Source organism: Grammomys surdaster, unplaced genomic scaffold (assembly GCF_004785775.1).
Source record: "Grammomys surdaster isolate TR1022 unplaced genomic scaffold, NIH_TR_1.0 371, whole genome shotgun sequence".
Lineage (NCBI taxonomy): Eukaryota > Metazoa > Chordata > Mammalia > Rodentia > Muridae > Grammomys > Grammomys surdaster.
This window is the reverse complement of record NW_021604790.1, coordinates 2,521,412-2,536,376: the sequence shown is the minus strand read 5'-3', so window position 1 is coordinate 2,536,376 and position 14,965 is coordinate 2,521,412. Positions and strand designations below refer to the sequence as shown.

At 55.1% G+C, this 14,965-nt stretch overlaps 1 protein-coding gene across 1 annotated transcript; it reads left to right on the top strand.

Annotated features, from left to right (window-relative positions):
* Positions 1–4,587: 4,587 nt before the first annotated feature.
* Positions 4,588–14,934, top strand: Fam171a2 (family with sequence similarity 171 member A2). The gene is made up of 8 exons (XM_028780565.1): positions 4,588–4,856; positions 8,047–8,274; positions 8,498–8,590; positions 11,626–11,784; positions 11,868–12,047; positions 12,145–12,261; positions 12,369–12,495; positions 13,011–14,934. The coding sequence occupies exons 1-8, from the start codon at positions 4,739–4,741 to the stop codon at positions 14,455–14,457; spliced, it is 2,469 nt and encodes an 822-aa protein (XP_028636398.1). The 5' UTR covers positions 4,588–4,738; the 3' UTR covers positions 14,458–14,934.
* Positions 14,935–14,965: the final 31 nt, after the last annotated feature.

Genomic DNA, 14,965 nt, shown 5'->3' with positions numbered 1-14,965 from the left:
TCCTCTCTTTCCCCAACAAAGACCTTTTTTTTGTTTGTTTGTTTGTTTTTTGTTTTTCCAGACAGGGTTTCTCTGTGTAGCCTTGGCTGTCCTGGAACTCACTCTGTAGACCAGGCTGGCCTCGAACTCAGAAATCCACCTGCCTCTGCCTCCCAAGTGCTGGGTTTAAAGGCATGCGCCACCACTGCCCAGCAACAAAGACCTTTAAAGTGCTGTTTTGAAGGAAGAGAGGCAGAAGAAGCCAGCTGGGCTAAGCTTGGGAAGGACAGTTATCACTCCAGGGAGGGGACAGCAGATGTCTCCTGCTGCCCCCTGATGCCGATCTTTCTGAGGAGACAGATCTTCCACTTTAAAAGTGATGAGGTATAGAAGGCGAATTTCCAGCTGTGGGGATCAAGGTCAGGTTGGGAGGGGGTAGAGGTCAGGCTATCCTCTGGAGTCAGGTGGGGTTTGTTGGTTCACATATGCCAGAAATGGTTGTTGAGCACCTAACATGTGCTTAGACTATTCCAAAGCCGGGCTGAGCAGTAAATAACGCTAGTCTCTAGCCCGTGGGACCTACGTTCAAGACAATGAATGAAGTAAACCAAGAAATGAAGGTGTAGTCAGTATTGGTCAGGGCTGTGGACGAGAATAGAGAGAAATTTCTGTAATCCCAGCTATTCTGGAGGTAGAGGCAGGAGGATCACAAGTTCACAGCCTGCCTGGACTACAGAGTGAGTTCAGGGATAGCCTGAGCTACAAAGTGAGTTCAAGTCCAGCTTAGGCTACAGAATGAGTTCAAGGCTAGCATGGGCAGCTTATTCTGAGATGATGTCTCAAAAAGTAATTGTGTGTGTGTGTGTGTGTGTGTGTGTGTGTGTGTGTGTGTGTATTATGGCTAGAGATATATAGCTCTGTTAGGGTATTCACCTAGCATACAGGAAACTCTGGTCAGGTTCAGTGCATGACATTGTGTAAACCAGGAGTGGTAGCACATACATGTTAAACCAGAATTCATGCAGTGAAGAGCATGTTAAACCAGAATTCATGCAGTGAAGAGAGTAGGATCAGAAGTTTGATTAAGTTAAGAGTTTGAGGCTAGCCTGGGCTACATTAGACTCTGTCTCAAAAGAAAGAGCTTTGAGTGTATGCCTGTACTGGCTGCTATTGCATGTCAACTTGACACAAGCTAGAGTCATCAGAAAGGAAGGAGCCTTGGTTGAGAAAATGCCTCCATGACATCCAGCTGTAAGACACTTTCTCAATTCTAGCACACTAGCCATCAGTGGGGGGAGGGCCCAGCCTATTGTGGGTGGTGCCAACCCTGGGCTGGTGGTCCTGGGTTTTATAAGAAAACAGACTGACCAAGCCAGGGAAAGCAAGCCAGTAAGCAGCACCTTCCATGGCTTCTGCATCAGCTCCTGCCTCTGGGTTCCTGCCCTGCTTGAGTTCCTGTCCCGACTTCCTTCAATGATGTATTGTGATCTGGAAGTATAAGCCAAATAAACTCTTTCCTTCCCAACTTGCTTTTTAGTCATGGTGTTTTTGTCAAGGCAACAGAAACCCTAAGATAATGCCTTTCCCCAGCGTACCCTACTCCCATTCTTTCTTTCTTTTTTTTTTTTGTTTTTGTTTTTGTTTTTTGTGTGTGTGTGTGTGTTTTTGGTTTGGTTTTTCGAGACAGGGTTTCTCTGTGTAGCCCTGGCTGTCCTGGAACTCACTCTGTAGACCAGGCTAGCCTCGAACTCTCAAACTAAGAAATCCACTTGCCTCTGCCTCCCAAGTGCTGGGATTAAAGGCGTGCGCCACCACCGCCCGGCGCTCCCATTCTTTCTTAATAAAGGTCCCTATTTCTATCACATTTTTAAAAAAGATTTGTTTATTCTTTTATTTATATGAGTACACTGTAGCTGTCTTCAGACACACCAGAAGAAGGCATCAGATCCCATTACAGATGGTTGTGAGCCACCATGTGGTTGCTGGGAATTGAGCTCAGGACCTCTGGAGGAGCAATCTGTGCTCCTAACCGCTGACCCATCTCTCCAGCCCTTTCTATCGCGTTTTTAAAAAGAAAAAAGAAAGCTAAGACATCATTCTGTGGGAAAGCATCTGCCTACTATGTCCAAGACCTTGAATTCAATCTACAGTACTGAGGGTGGGCAGAAAGACAGAGAAGGGGGGGGGGGTTGGATGAGGAGAAGGGAGAGGAGAGGAGATGAGGAGGAAGATGGAGGGGTGGAGTGGCGAGGCGAGGACATCAGTGGGGGCTGGTGGACTTGCCACTTTGCAGTGTTTTCAGAGGGTAGTCAGGTAGCCAAGGACAGGGCTTTGGTGACTGACTGAGAAATGGAAGAGATGCCGCGTGGAGCCGAGTGTTCAGAAAAGAAATTTCTGCCAGTAACAGGGAGCAAGTTCTGGCAAAGAGGAGGGTTGCTGTGGCTGTAGCTGGGTGGGGAGGGCCCTGGGGCACATGTCTGTTAGAGCAGGCAGGGGTGGTGGCTGAGCAGACACAACTTGGACATTGAACTCAATGTGATGTGTCCAGGGACAGGATAGGTGCGTAGATTCCCCCTCACCAGAGCCAGTACTTGTTTGTACCCAGAGGGGTAAGTGGTAAATTCTGAAAACAAGGATTTTTGACATCCATGCATGGCAAGTTCCAGAACAGGTTTCTAGTTGGGTGACTGAATATTTAAGTAAAGATTAAGCAGTGATACTTGAACACCAGCCAAATTTCCTCTCAAGTCAGTCAGTCATTGCACCTGAATGGCCCAGACCACCTATCTTGATCCAGCAAAGCACGTTAGCCTTGGTCCTCACAGACAAGAGAAATAGCAGCGGGATCGTAGTGGCTGGGATTTATATCTAAATGATTTTAAAACTGGGGTGCAGGGTGGGGGAAGGAGCTTTCTGAGATGTCTTGGCTCCATGCCAACTCTGGGCTGCCCAGAGACATCAGGAGATCCTTGGATGGAGGTGGCAGAAGCCTCTCTGCCTCACAGATAGCTCCTGGCTTCGGCGGTCGCAGGGATGATACAGTGGGCAAGCCAGGCAGATTCGAGGGAGCCCTGACAGATTGTGAAGTCGGCTTGAGACCAACACGATGAAATTCACCAAGGATCAGTTCTAACGCCTGTGCTTAGGTTTAAAAAAAATGGTTACATAAGCACAGGACTGGGAAATATGGTTACATGGAAATTTCTATTCAAAAGGGGGAGATCCATGAGAGCCCCTCCACGCTTGGCTGGCTACTCCAGGGTCTTCGGTGGGGAGGGGTGGGGGGGCAGGGACTGCAAGTTCAAAGACAGCTTAGTCTGTATAGTGACACACTGCCAAAAAGGAGGAGGAAGAGGAAACAGATGGAAGTGAAGGGAGGAGACAGAAAGAAGGAAAAGAGGGAAAGGGAAGAGGAAGGGACGAAGGGAAAGGCCTAGTGGCTTTGCCCCCTGAAGTGGAGAGACCTAGTCAGAGGGAAGCCTGCTGTGTCCTCTAGGGGAAGCCATCCTTGTCATAGGTCTCCTCCTGTGTAGGAAGCTGAGCTGAAGAGGTGACTTCATGACAGGGAGAACCATGCAAAAAAGGAGCTAAGGGATGGTGACAGCCAGAAATGATAAGGAGAGAAAGATTGTTAAGGGGTTAGTCTTCAAACGTGGGGTTCAGCGAAGGAAGATCCAGCTTGTCAATCATGATGCCGGAACCAATGAGATTCTCTTGTGGGAGAGGCGTCTGCTTCCACCTCTCTAAAACCTCTCTAGCCAGAAGTCTTCTGCAGAAGAAGGGGGTCTTATTACTCCAAGGGAGGCAAGCCCCTCCCTGGCCAACAATAGCGCCATTTATTGCACGGGTGCTCCTGTCAGACTTGTGTTGGAGTACCAGGAACTGGCTATGTAGATCAAGGTGGCCTTGAACTCCCAGAGCTCTGCTTGCCGGATTTAAAGGTGCATGGCATCCCCCCTGTCCCTCAACACACACACACCCGGGCATCTCAACTACACTTACTGGGTAGAGATTATTATGATTGTCACTTTAAAGGATACGTGAGGCTGAATATAGAGGCTCACATTTGAATTCCCAACACTCTGGAAGCGGAGGCAGGAAAGGCGCCATGAGTTCGAGGCCAGTCTGGGCTACCTAGTGAACTTCAGACCATCCTGTTTGAAGCAAGAGAGAGGGCAGGAAGGCTGTAAGGAACTTGTCTTGCCTAGCCTGTTTCTGAATGGAAGTCATGGGGGACGCGGGGGGTTGGTGGGGGGCGCTACATGACCACAGGTCAGCTTCCCAATACTGGATGGAGACCGTAGCCTTCTTAACACTACTGAGTTCTCCATGTGCGAGAAGGAGATTCTCACTCTTTCCAACTACAGCCCTTAGGAGTAGGCAATAGCCATTCTCCTACCCCTCAATTTTACACCACATCTCAAGAGCTCTCCAACCTCAACCCAGCTAATTGCCCCCTAATCGCTGCACTCCATTGCTGTCTGGAGTCTTGGGTTACCGGGTGGGGGCTGCCGGGTGGGCTACAGGCAGAGCCGGGCCTCGAGGGGGCGGTGCCCGCTGGCCCGCTGTGCCGGGTGCCGACTGCAGGGGGCGCTGGCGGCCGCTCCGGGCGGAGACAATCGCGCCGAGCGGGCGCCGCAGCCGGAGCGGGAGCCCAACCCGGAGCTGCACAGAGCGGTGCAGAGCTGGGGCTGAGCGGGGCCGGCCGAGCAGGGCCGGGCGGCAGCGATGGACCGCTAGGGCCCGGCCGAGCCCCGCGATGCCGCCGCCGAGTGGCCCCGGCGTCCTCGCGCGGCTGCTGCCGCTGCTGGGGCTGCTGCTCGGCGGCGCCTCCCGGGCTCCCGGCAAGTCTCCACCGGAGCCCCCCAGCCCGCAGGGTGAGTCTCGGCCTCGAGGGGCGGCGATCGTGGGCCTGTACCCCGTGATCGGCTGCCACCGCTGGCCCCCTCTTCACGATGCTAGTGACTTGGGGTGCATTCTGCTCCCAGGATGGGGGGAAGGCGACCTGAGATCGGTGTTTCTTGGGGAGAGACTGGGGGACTGTATGCTACGGGGGTCTTGGGGAGACACAATGGGGAGGGCGAGGGTCTCCAGGCTCGGCGCTGCCGCCTCCTCCGACTTGTTTTTCTCCCTCCTGGTCCGCGAGGCACTGCAGCCAGAGCTATTGTCTGCGGAAGACACCCGCCCAGGGGCGGGCTGGGGCGGGCGCCGGCTCCGCAGCCCCCCGTGGGTCCCTAGCTGCGACCCAGGCTGGGTGGGGGCGCAGGCATCGGCTGCCACCCTGGCCGGACTGGGGCTGCAAGGGGGGAGGGGAGAGGGGGAGTGGGTGAGGCTGTGGGCGGGATTGACTGCTCGGATGGGGTTTTCACCCAGGAGCCTGACAGCTTCCAGCCAACCTCCCAGGTTTAGAATTTGGGGTGCACCAAATAAACACTGATCAGCTCATGCTATAGGGAGGGGATGCACTGGGGGGAGGCTGAGAACAGGCGTTATTGTGATTCCTGGCTCAGGGCGCATGGCAGGGCTGTGGTCACGGAGCCATGCTGAGCTGGCTGGCGAGCTGTGGGCAGTACCAGCTGAGAGGGCAGGTGTCTGGGTCCTTGTCCACCCTGTCTCTTGCTACCTCTCCTCTACCCGCTCCCAGATCTCCTCCTCTTAGTTTCACTTATCCCCCCACTCCCCCAAAGGAGACCCTGACCCTCCTAACGCCTAATCTGGCCCACATGGGTGTGTGAGGTGAGGGTAGAGCCAACCCCTGCGGTGGGAGCTGGAGACCCTGACTCCACAGCTCACTCCTGGGTGCTCTGGGCCTCTCCCCTCCTCATCCCTGCTTTCCTCTCCCACCTTTCTGGTTCCTGCGCCACCACCCCACAATTGCTGTTCCTGCTCTTGCCTGTGGCTCCATCCTGGAACAGCGTTCTTTGCTCCTTACACCACCCCCCTACACACACACCAGAAGCTAACAGGAAAGGCGGAAGCGGGGGTGGGGGGTCTAGTTGTGGGAAGTAGGGTCCGGATGAAGGGAGGAGGTCGGATTTCCTCCTGAAATGAGGCAGGGCTAAGTGGAGAGATGCAGATACTGTATGGAATGTCACGCTTTGAGGATGGGGAGGGATCTTCCTGTGCCTCAGTCTCCCCTGATTTCTCGGAGAAGAGGCCCAAGCTTCTTAGGAAGCTCCTCCTCTAAGGCACTGCACCCCAGGGGAGGGAGGGCCCAGGGAATTGGCTGGAATAGAGCCAGAATTGGGGGCTCTCTCAGGCAGCTGGCTGGGAGCCCAGGCTGTGGGGAAGAGGGGAAACGCGCCTGCTAGACACCTGCCCCACCTCCTAGCTTGGCACTGACGTTCCTTCGGGCCTTACCTGCCCACCTCTGTTTTGTTTCCCAGCTCCCTCCCCTCTTTTGAGGCTTTGGCCCTCAAGCCAAAAGGCTTCCCTCAAGCGACAAAATTTCAGACTCCTGGATGCACTCTTCCCAGCTGCTCTCTCCAGCTGTTCCGAGCCTGGGATGGGGGCCGGGAGCAATCAGACTCTTTTAGCTTCTCAGAATTCCTACTGGGGCAGGAGACTGCCACTCCTTGAAGAGCCAGCGTGGGAGTGGGCAGAGTGGGTGCCCCACCCTGAAAAGCTAGACTCTGGCCTATCCTGGAGAGGGAGGTGGGCTCTGGGAATAGCTGCATGGGATGCCAGGACCAGGCGTGGTATTCTGCGTTGGAAGCCTGAGACGAGACACCTGTCACTGTTGAGTGTCAAGTCAGGGAAAGGCTTCCTTGAGGTTCTGTGGTTGCCCACGCCCCCGGCCCCTCCCCTTCTGCTCTGAGCTCCAGGCTAAGACTCCTTCTCTACATGGGATTTTCCCCAGCATCCAGTGCATCCTCCACTTGCCTCCTGAGCGTCTTAACTTCCCCATCTTTGACACTCATTAGGAAGGCAGGGGCGGGGCTACGTCTTGAGGGAGAAGCTGGCGTTGAGTGGAAGGGTTAGATGGCGAGGCAACCTGTTGAAATCCATGAGAGTAACTCAAGTCCTCGTCACCCATCCGAACCCGAGTACCTCACCTTCAGGGACAGCGTGGCCAGGTTACCCTGGAGACGAGGAGGTTGGGGAGAGGGTCACAGATAGCCTGGGAATCTAGAAGTTTATGCTTCCCTCCCAGTCCCCTGCACACTATTTCCCTTGGGCCTGGATCTGCTTTTCCATGTAGCCCTTCCTCATCAGGGCCCCAGCTCCTTTGCTTGATCTCTTGGGAGGAATGAGGGCGTTGCCATGGTGACTGACTGTAGCTGACCAGCTATAGAAGTGAAGGGAGGGATGAAGATACTCTTTTGGGCTTAGGAGTTGGGGCTGGCCCCTAAATTTGAAGGGAAACGGGTTTTGGAAAGGATCCTGGAAAGGGGGTGTGTACAAGAAGTCACAGGTTCCTTAGTGGCTTGACTTGATTTTTTTTTTCTTACTTGAGAACTCAAGCGGGGACCCAGCTTCCATCCTCCCTCTAAGTTACTTGATCTTGCCTTCTCCCCTCCACCTGAGGCTCCCCGTGCTCCCCCGACTCATTCTTTCTTGGTCCCCTCCTCTCCATAGACCATTGGTCTCTTAGGGTCGACTGACTAGCATTTTATATTCTAGAAGTAGACTGCTAGGTTCAGAGCTCAGATTTCTCACTTAATTGTAGTACAAGGACTTAACACCTTCTAAGCCTCACTTTCTTTATCTGTAAAATGGGCTGAGGGCATATTTTAACAAACATAGCATTTCGCTGGTTATAAGATATATTCCTATTTTGTGAACCAGTAAGAATGGGGGTGGGGTGGGAATGCTGTCAATTATAACAATGATATCACCCATCACAGGCATTGCCCGAGTTTAGAAATGTGAAAAAATGTGCATAGGCTAGCGCTGGTGAAAGGGGATAGCCCTCTTTCCTCTTCTGCCAGTTTTGCCAGAGAGCACAATCCACTGACAGAGGCCCTGGATTTAATCCCCAGCACCTCACTGGAGTCAGTCCCCAACCCCCCTATCCCCAGCAGCCCTCCTCCTCACTCCTCACCCCCTCACCCCGTCTTCCCACAGAGATCCTGATCAAGGTACAGGTATATGTAAGCGGGGAGCTGGTGCCCCTGGCCCGGGCCTCAGTAGACGTGTTTGGGAACCGCACTCTACTGGCTGCTGGTACCACGGACTCGGAGGGCGTGGCCACACTACCCCTCAGTTACCGCCTGGGTACCTGGGTGTTGGTCACTGCTGCCCGCCCGGGTTTCCTCACCAACTCAGTGCCGTGGCGTGTTGACAAGTTGCCGCGTGAGTGCAGGGGCAGGTGGAGGGGGGGTGCGGGTTGGACAGCAGCTGACCCACCATCAGCCCCTTCCCAAAATAGTCCTTGGGGGTGGAGGGGCAGTTCCCCAGCAGCTGCTGCCTGGGCTGGGGCATACTGGGCTGTGGGAGGATGGAGCCGCTGGGACGAAGACGAACGGGGTACCTAGGGAATGCTTCTTCTAGAGCTGACAGGCCACCCGTCTTGCAGTGTATGCATCGGTCAGCCTCTATCTGCTCCCGGAGCGGCCAGCCACCCTCATCCTCTATGAGGACCTTGTGCACATCCTCCTAGGCTCTCCAGGTAAGCTCCACCCCGCCCTCCGTTCCATAGCTCCTCTCCCTTCCTTGACTTATATGCAGAAACCTCTGCTTCTTCACACAGTAGCTGAGTTTCCTTGGGCAAGTCACTTAACCTCTCTGAGCCATACTTAATGCATATATGAGATGTGGAAGGGTAATACTTATTTCATCAAATTAAGGTAAAAAAATGCGCCGGGCAGTGGTGGCGCACGCCTTTAATCCCAGCACTTGGGAGGCAGAGGCAGGCAGATTTCTGAGTTCGAGGCCAGCCTGGTCTATGGAGTGAGTTCCAGGACAGTCAGGGCTACACAGAGAAACCCTGTCTCAAAAAACAAAAACAAACAAACAAACAAAAAAGAAAAGAATCAAATGTGTTAAGAGGAAAAAAAGACAGGTATTTAATAAATATTTATAGTTTCCTTGGGGCTTTTGTAATTTCTCTTCTCTCCTGCTTCCCACCTCCCTGATCTGTTTATCTTCAGTGGGTCTACATGTATTTATTGTGCACTTACATACATGTATTTATTTATTTACTGGGTGCCTGGCTGTTCTGAAGCCATGAGGGCTTTCTAGGGCAACTGAACATCTATCCAGTGGCCTGGAGCCGTCCTCGATGGTCCGTCTGCACAAGGTTTTAATCTCCCATTCTGCACCTGCTCTGTGCCATGCACACGGCTGGTGCTGGGCATGGGGCTGAGGAAGAACAGACCCACAGCTTGCCTTGTGGTCATGGGCAAACAGGAAGACAGACAAACACCACTGCAAACCCTGGGAGCATTACAGAGCAGGAGTGACAGAAACGCCCCTCACCTTTGGGGGGAAGTCCGGTGGAGCTAATAAAGGGAGCAGAGGGCAAGCTGAGGCATCTGGCTGGAGAGAGAGATGGGTGGAGTCGGCAGACAGGTAGGCGGGGCAGTGAGGGCTCAAGGTACTTTCTGGCCTCTGCAGTATACGGTGCTTGGCCGATACTACAGAGCCCCAGTGAGTTTGCAGCTTGAGCCCTCCCCAGTGTAAATTCTTATTGAATTATTGGCAGATTGATCGTTTGCCATCTGCATCTGGATGACCCCATACCAGAGGCCTCCAATGCCCCCCAGGGACTCTAAAATGCCAAACGGATCTTTGTTGCCCCAGAGCTTACCGCCCTCTGGTGGCTTCCTCGGCTTTCTGTGTGAGGTGCAGAGAGTTGGCAATACTGGTCAGAATGCCCCAGCCGCTACACCATTGTAGCCTGTGACCTCTGGGCCTCTCTCCTCCGTGTCCAGAAAGGCAACTCCCACTTTCTTTCTCCTTTAACCTACAACACCCCACATGGTAGCCCAGGCTCCCAACATTTAGTAACAGAGCAGGACAGAGTTGTGTGGAGGGGTGTGGGGTGACAGGGCCAGGCTTCAGGATGGTGGCCCTAGTATGTTGCTGAAGTTCTAGTTTCATTTCTGCATCTGTAAAATGGAGTTGATACCTCAGGGGGCTGTTAGGCTAATTAAGGGGGTTACTATACATAGCCTGCTTAGGACAGCATCCAGCATATACTGAAGCTTAATAAATGTTACCTATGACCACAGAGGATTGGAATTCTGTTTATACGTCTGCATGTCTGCTCCCGCAGCCTCAACACCACACACACACACACACACACACACACACACCCAGAGAGAGAGAGAGACAGAGAGAGACAGAGAGAGAGACAGAGAGACAGGAGACAGAGAAACAGAGAGAGACAGAAAGAGGCAATGTAAGCTGCTGTGTGTCTATGTAAATGGAAACAGTTTGGCGCTAGAGAGATGGTTCAGTGCTTGAGAGCACTTGTTGCTTTTCCAAGTACTTGGGTCCTATCGGATTCCCAGCACCCACATGGTACTGTCAGAGTAACTTGTCAGGGGAAATCTCACGCCCTCTTCTGGCCTCTAAGAGCACTGCACACCTGTGGTACACAGACATACAGACAAAACACTCATGCACATACAAATAAAGGAAAAATAATTTTTAAAACGTAAATTCTGTTCCTTGGCCACTTTTCTCTTTTTTTTTTTTCTAATTTTTGAGGCAGTATCTCAGAACTCTGTAATTCAGAGTTCTGGCCCGAGGCTCCCCATCCTACCGCAGACTCTCATGTGCTGACGTTACACATGTGTGCCACCAGGCCAGGCTCACTTGCCACATGTATTCAGGGAGTGCTAAATGGCAGCCCAGACAAAACACTTTTTTCCATCATGGCAGAAGGTTCTAGAGAATCTGTAAAGAACGGCACATACAGCCCAACCGTGGCAGTGCACACCTTTGATCACGGCACTCAGGAGACAGAGGCAGGAGGATGTCTGTTAGCTCCAGGACAGCCTGGTCTACAGTGTGAGTGTCAGGAGAGCCAGAGCTACATAGTGAGACCCTATCTCAAAGAAAAAAAAACATAAAAACAAAATAAAGAGAGAGAGAGAGAGAGAGAGAGAGAGAGAGAGAGAGAGAGAGCGCCTGAGCATGAAGACAGGGAATCTTAGTTCTGCATCCCATAACCTAACTCAATCCTGCCACTCAGATGTTGTTAGCTCAGGACATGACCTCTCTCTCTCTCTCTCTCTCTCTCTCTCTCTCTCTGTGTGTGTGTGTGTGTGTGTGTGTGTGTGTGTGTGTGTGTTTGAGTGTATTTCTGTGTACCATGTACAGAAAAGGTATTGGGTCCCCTGGAACTAGAATTACAGATGGCTGTGAGCTGCCCTGTAGATGCTGGGAATAGAACCCAGAACAGTCACCCTCTAAACCACGGTGCCTTCTCTTCAGCGCCATGACCCTCATCATTTATATGTTTATAAGGAAACTTAGAGGAAGCGAGTAATTTGTGGAAGGTCACACAGTCACCAGGACTGGGGGGTTTCCGGTATCACATCCCTTCAAGTTAACAATCTGTGGCTATCCAGTTCTCTCTATATTCCCACCCTCCCTGGCCTTTCCGATCGGCCTAACCCAGTGGTTCTCTTTTTCGAATACTTGCTTTCTGCTTTGGTCTGGGTCAGGCTACCACAGTGCCTGCTTTCCATCCAGGTGCCCGCTCCCAGCCCTGGGTGCAGTTCCAGCGGAGAGCTGCGCGCCTGCCCGTCAGCTCCACCTACAGCCAGCTTTGGGCTTCGCTCACACCTGCCAGCACCCAGCAGGAAATGCGGGCTTTCCCTGCCTTCCTGGGGACCGAGGCCTCTAGCTCAGGTAAGCCGTGTACTTAATGTAGAGGGGAGACACCTTCCTTCCTTAAGGACACAGCCATTAGTACGAGTGTCCTCTTCCCTCAGGCAATGGCTCCTGGCTGGAGCTGATACCCCTGGCTGCAGTGAGCGTACATCTCCTAACCGGCAATGGGACAGAGGTGCCTCTCTCAGGCCCCATTCACCTGTCCCTGCCTGTACCCTCAGAGCCTCGTGCCCTTGCCGTGGGCACCAGCATTCCAGCCTGGAGGTTTGACCCTAAGAGTGGTAAGTGTTAGGGGCAGGGTGACTGTGCCAGCGGCGGGGGCTTCTGTTAGAGGTTGCAGAACATTGAGTTTGATGAAGTCCTCTGGCCTCTTTCCAGGGCTGTGGGTACGAAATGGCACTGGTGTGATTCGGAAGGAAGGCCGACAACTCTACTGGACTTTTGTCTCCCCGCAGCTAGGGTACTGGGTAGCTGCCATGGCCTCCCCTACATCTGGTGAGATTGGTGGGGCAGTGGGGGAGGAGCAGCGGGGGAGGGGCATTATGGAGAGCTCAGGCCTCGTGAAAGGCAAGAAGGGCATCCTAAGCCCTTGCCTGGCACAGGGCTGGTTACCATCACCTCAGGCATTCAGGACATCGGCACCTACCACACAATCTTCCTGTTGACCATCCTGGCAGCCCTAGCCCTGCTGGTGCTCATTCTGCTGTGTCTACTGATCTACTACTGCCGGTGAGTACGCCTGGGGCCCGCCCCGCCTTCTCGCACCAGATCCCCAGGCCTGCGCTTGTGCTCTGCATTGGGGTCCCAAAGATGCTTCTAGGAGATCCTCAAAGTGCTCCCAGGAAAGAATGGCAATGCAAGACTCCAGAGACTGGTGGCTTTAGAGAAAGGGGTGACAGATGGCAGGACCTGCAGGTCTTGCCTCTGCAGAGAGACCATCTACAGCGGCTCCAAGCAGCCCAGCTGTCGCTCCCAGGGGACCCACAGAGCAGGCACTCCTAGCTGGCGTACATGGCAAGTTTACCCCCATGAAGCTGAGTGGGTGCAGCTCCCGGATGAATTTCTTTCTACAAACAGCTTCCAGGCATCATCTGGGTCCCCCACCATTTCTCTTGAACGGTCCAGGCATCCGCCGTCTCCACCCCACTGCTGTCTTCATCCCTTGTGTTGGCAGCTGTGGGGGTTTACGGAGATAATCTTTACTTTCAGCATTGCTGAGCGCCTGTCTCTTTCCCCCTCTGCAGAAGACGCTGCTTGAAGCCAAGACAACAGCACCGCAAGCTGCAGCTCTCTGGCCCCTCGGACAACAAACGAGATCAAGCTACGTCGATGTCTCAACTCCATCTCATCTGCGGGGGACCTCTGGAGCCCACGTCGTCTGGAGACCCCGAGGCCCCTCCCCCAGGCTCCCTACACTCGGCCTTCTCCAGCTCTCGAGACTTAGCATCCTCCCGGGATGACTTCTTCCGTGCCAAACCGCGCTCCTCCAGCCGACCGGCCGCCGAGCCTCCTGGTGCCCGCAGCGCTGAGGGTGCCGGGCTCAAGGGCGCCCGCTCTGTCGAGGGTCCTGGCGGGCTGGAGCCCAGCCTGGACGAATACCGGCGGGGCCCGGCGGGGGCCGCGGCCTTCCTGCATGAGCCTCCCTCGCCACCACCGTCCTTCGACCATTATCTGGGCCACAAGGGGGCGGCCGAGAGCAAGACCCCCGACTTTCTGCTGTCACAGTCGGTGGACCAGCTGGCGCGGCCGCCGTCCCTCAGCCAGCCCGGCCAGCTCATTTTCTGCGGTTCCATCGACCACCTCAAGGACAACGTGTACCGCAATGTCATGCCCACCCTGGTGATCCCTGCACACTACGTGCGTCTGGGCGGAGAGGCGGGCGCCCCGGGAGTGGGCGACGAGGCTACCCCGCCGGAGGGCTCGGCCGCCGGCCCCGCGCGCCCCTTCCCGCAACCCGACCCCCAGCGCCCCCTGATGCAGGGCCACGCGGGTGCGGGAGGCGACGGCGGTGGCGGCGAGGGCTGGGGCGGCGGGCGCTCCGCACCGGTCAGCGGCTCGGTCACCATTCCGGTGCTGTTCAACGAGTCCACCATGGCGCAGCTGAACGGCGAGCTGCAGGCTCTGACCGAGAAGAAGCTGCTGGAACTGGGCGTGAAGCCTCACCCGCGCGCCTGGTTCGTGTCCCTGGACGGACGTTCCAACTCGCAAGTGCGCCACTCCTACATCGACCTGCAGGCGGGCGGCGGCGGCCGCAGCACCGATGCCAGCCTGGACTCAGGCGTCGACGTGCACGAGGCTCGACCTGCGCGCCGCCGGCCCGCGAGGGAGGAGCGGGAGCGCGCACAGCCACCCGCGCCGCCGCCGCCCGCGCCCCCGCGCCTGGCGCTCAGCGAAGACACAGAGCCCAGCAGCAGCGAGAGCCGCACGGGCCTCTGCTCGCCAGAGGACAACTCGCTAACGCCCCTGCTGGACGAGGTGGTGGCACCCGAAGGCCGGGCGGCCACGGTACCCAGGGGTCGGGGCCGCAGCCGTGGGGACAGTTCTCGCAGCAGCGCCAGTGAGCTGCGGCGCGATTCGCTCACCAGCCCAGAGGACGAGCTGGGGGCGGAGGTGGGTGACGAGGCTGGCGACAAGAAGAGCCCGTGGCAGCGGCGGGAGGAGCGGCCGCTAATGGTGTTCAACGTCAAGTAGTGCGGCCCGGGGGGTCGCCCACCGCCCCTGCAGGTCCCCAGAGTGCGCGTCCCGGGATGCTGCGGTGGAGGGGTACACGCTCTTAGCCGGGAACTCAGGGGTCTACTGAGCTCATCTGTGGTATGTGCTGGGGAAGTGTCTTGGGAAGGGACCCTGGATTAGCCTCCAAGCAGAGGGCGGTGGGAGGGACCCGGTCCCCTATGAGAGGGGCTGGGGAGGAGGGCTGGGGTGGGGGAGCAGTGCCTGTATAAACGAGGCTGTACATAGAAAGATCTATTGTGGGCAAGCAGGAGAGGTGAGCCAGCCTCAGCTGCTAGGGTGAGGGCTGGGAAGGGAGGGACAATCTCTGTGGACCCTTGGGAGGGGAGGGGTGCTGCTTGGGTGTCACAGGGCTGGTGGCTGGGGCGGTCCTGGGGACTAGAGGATGTGATAACACTCTGGACAACAAAAAAAAAATATAAAGCTGGTGAGGTTAAAGATGTGTGCGTATGTCTTTTTTTTTTTTTCC

Excerpts from the sequence above, each read along its gene's own strand:
- Fam171a2 (XM_028780565.1), top strand. The coding sequence starts at position 4,739 with ATGCCGCCGCCGAGTGGCCCCGGCGTCCTCGCGCGGCTGCTGCCGCTG. Across the intron at positions 8,591-11,625 it reads CATCCTCCTAGGCTCTCCAG|GTGCCCGCTCCCAGCCCTGG; the intron begins GTAAGCTCCACC and ends CTTTCCATCCAG. Across the intron at positions 12,262-12,368 it reads CATGGCCTCCCCTACATCTG|GGCTGGTTACCATCACCTCA; the intron begins GTGAGATTGGTG and ends TGCCTGGCACAG.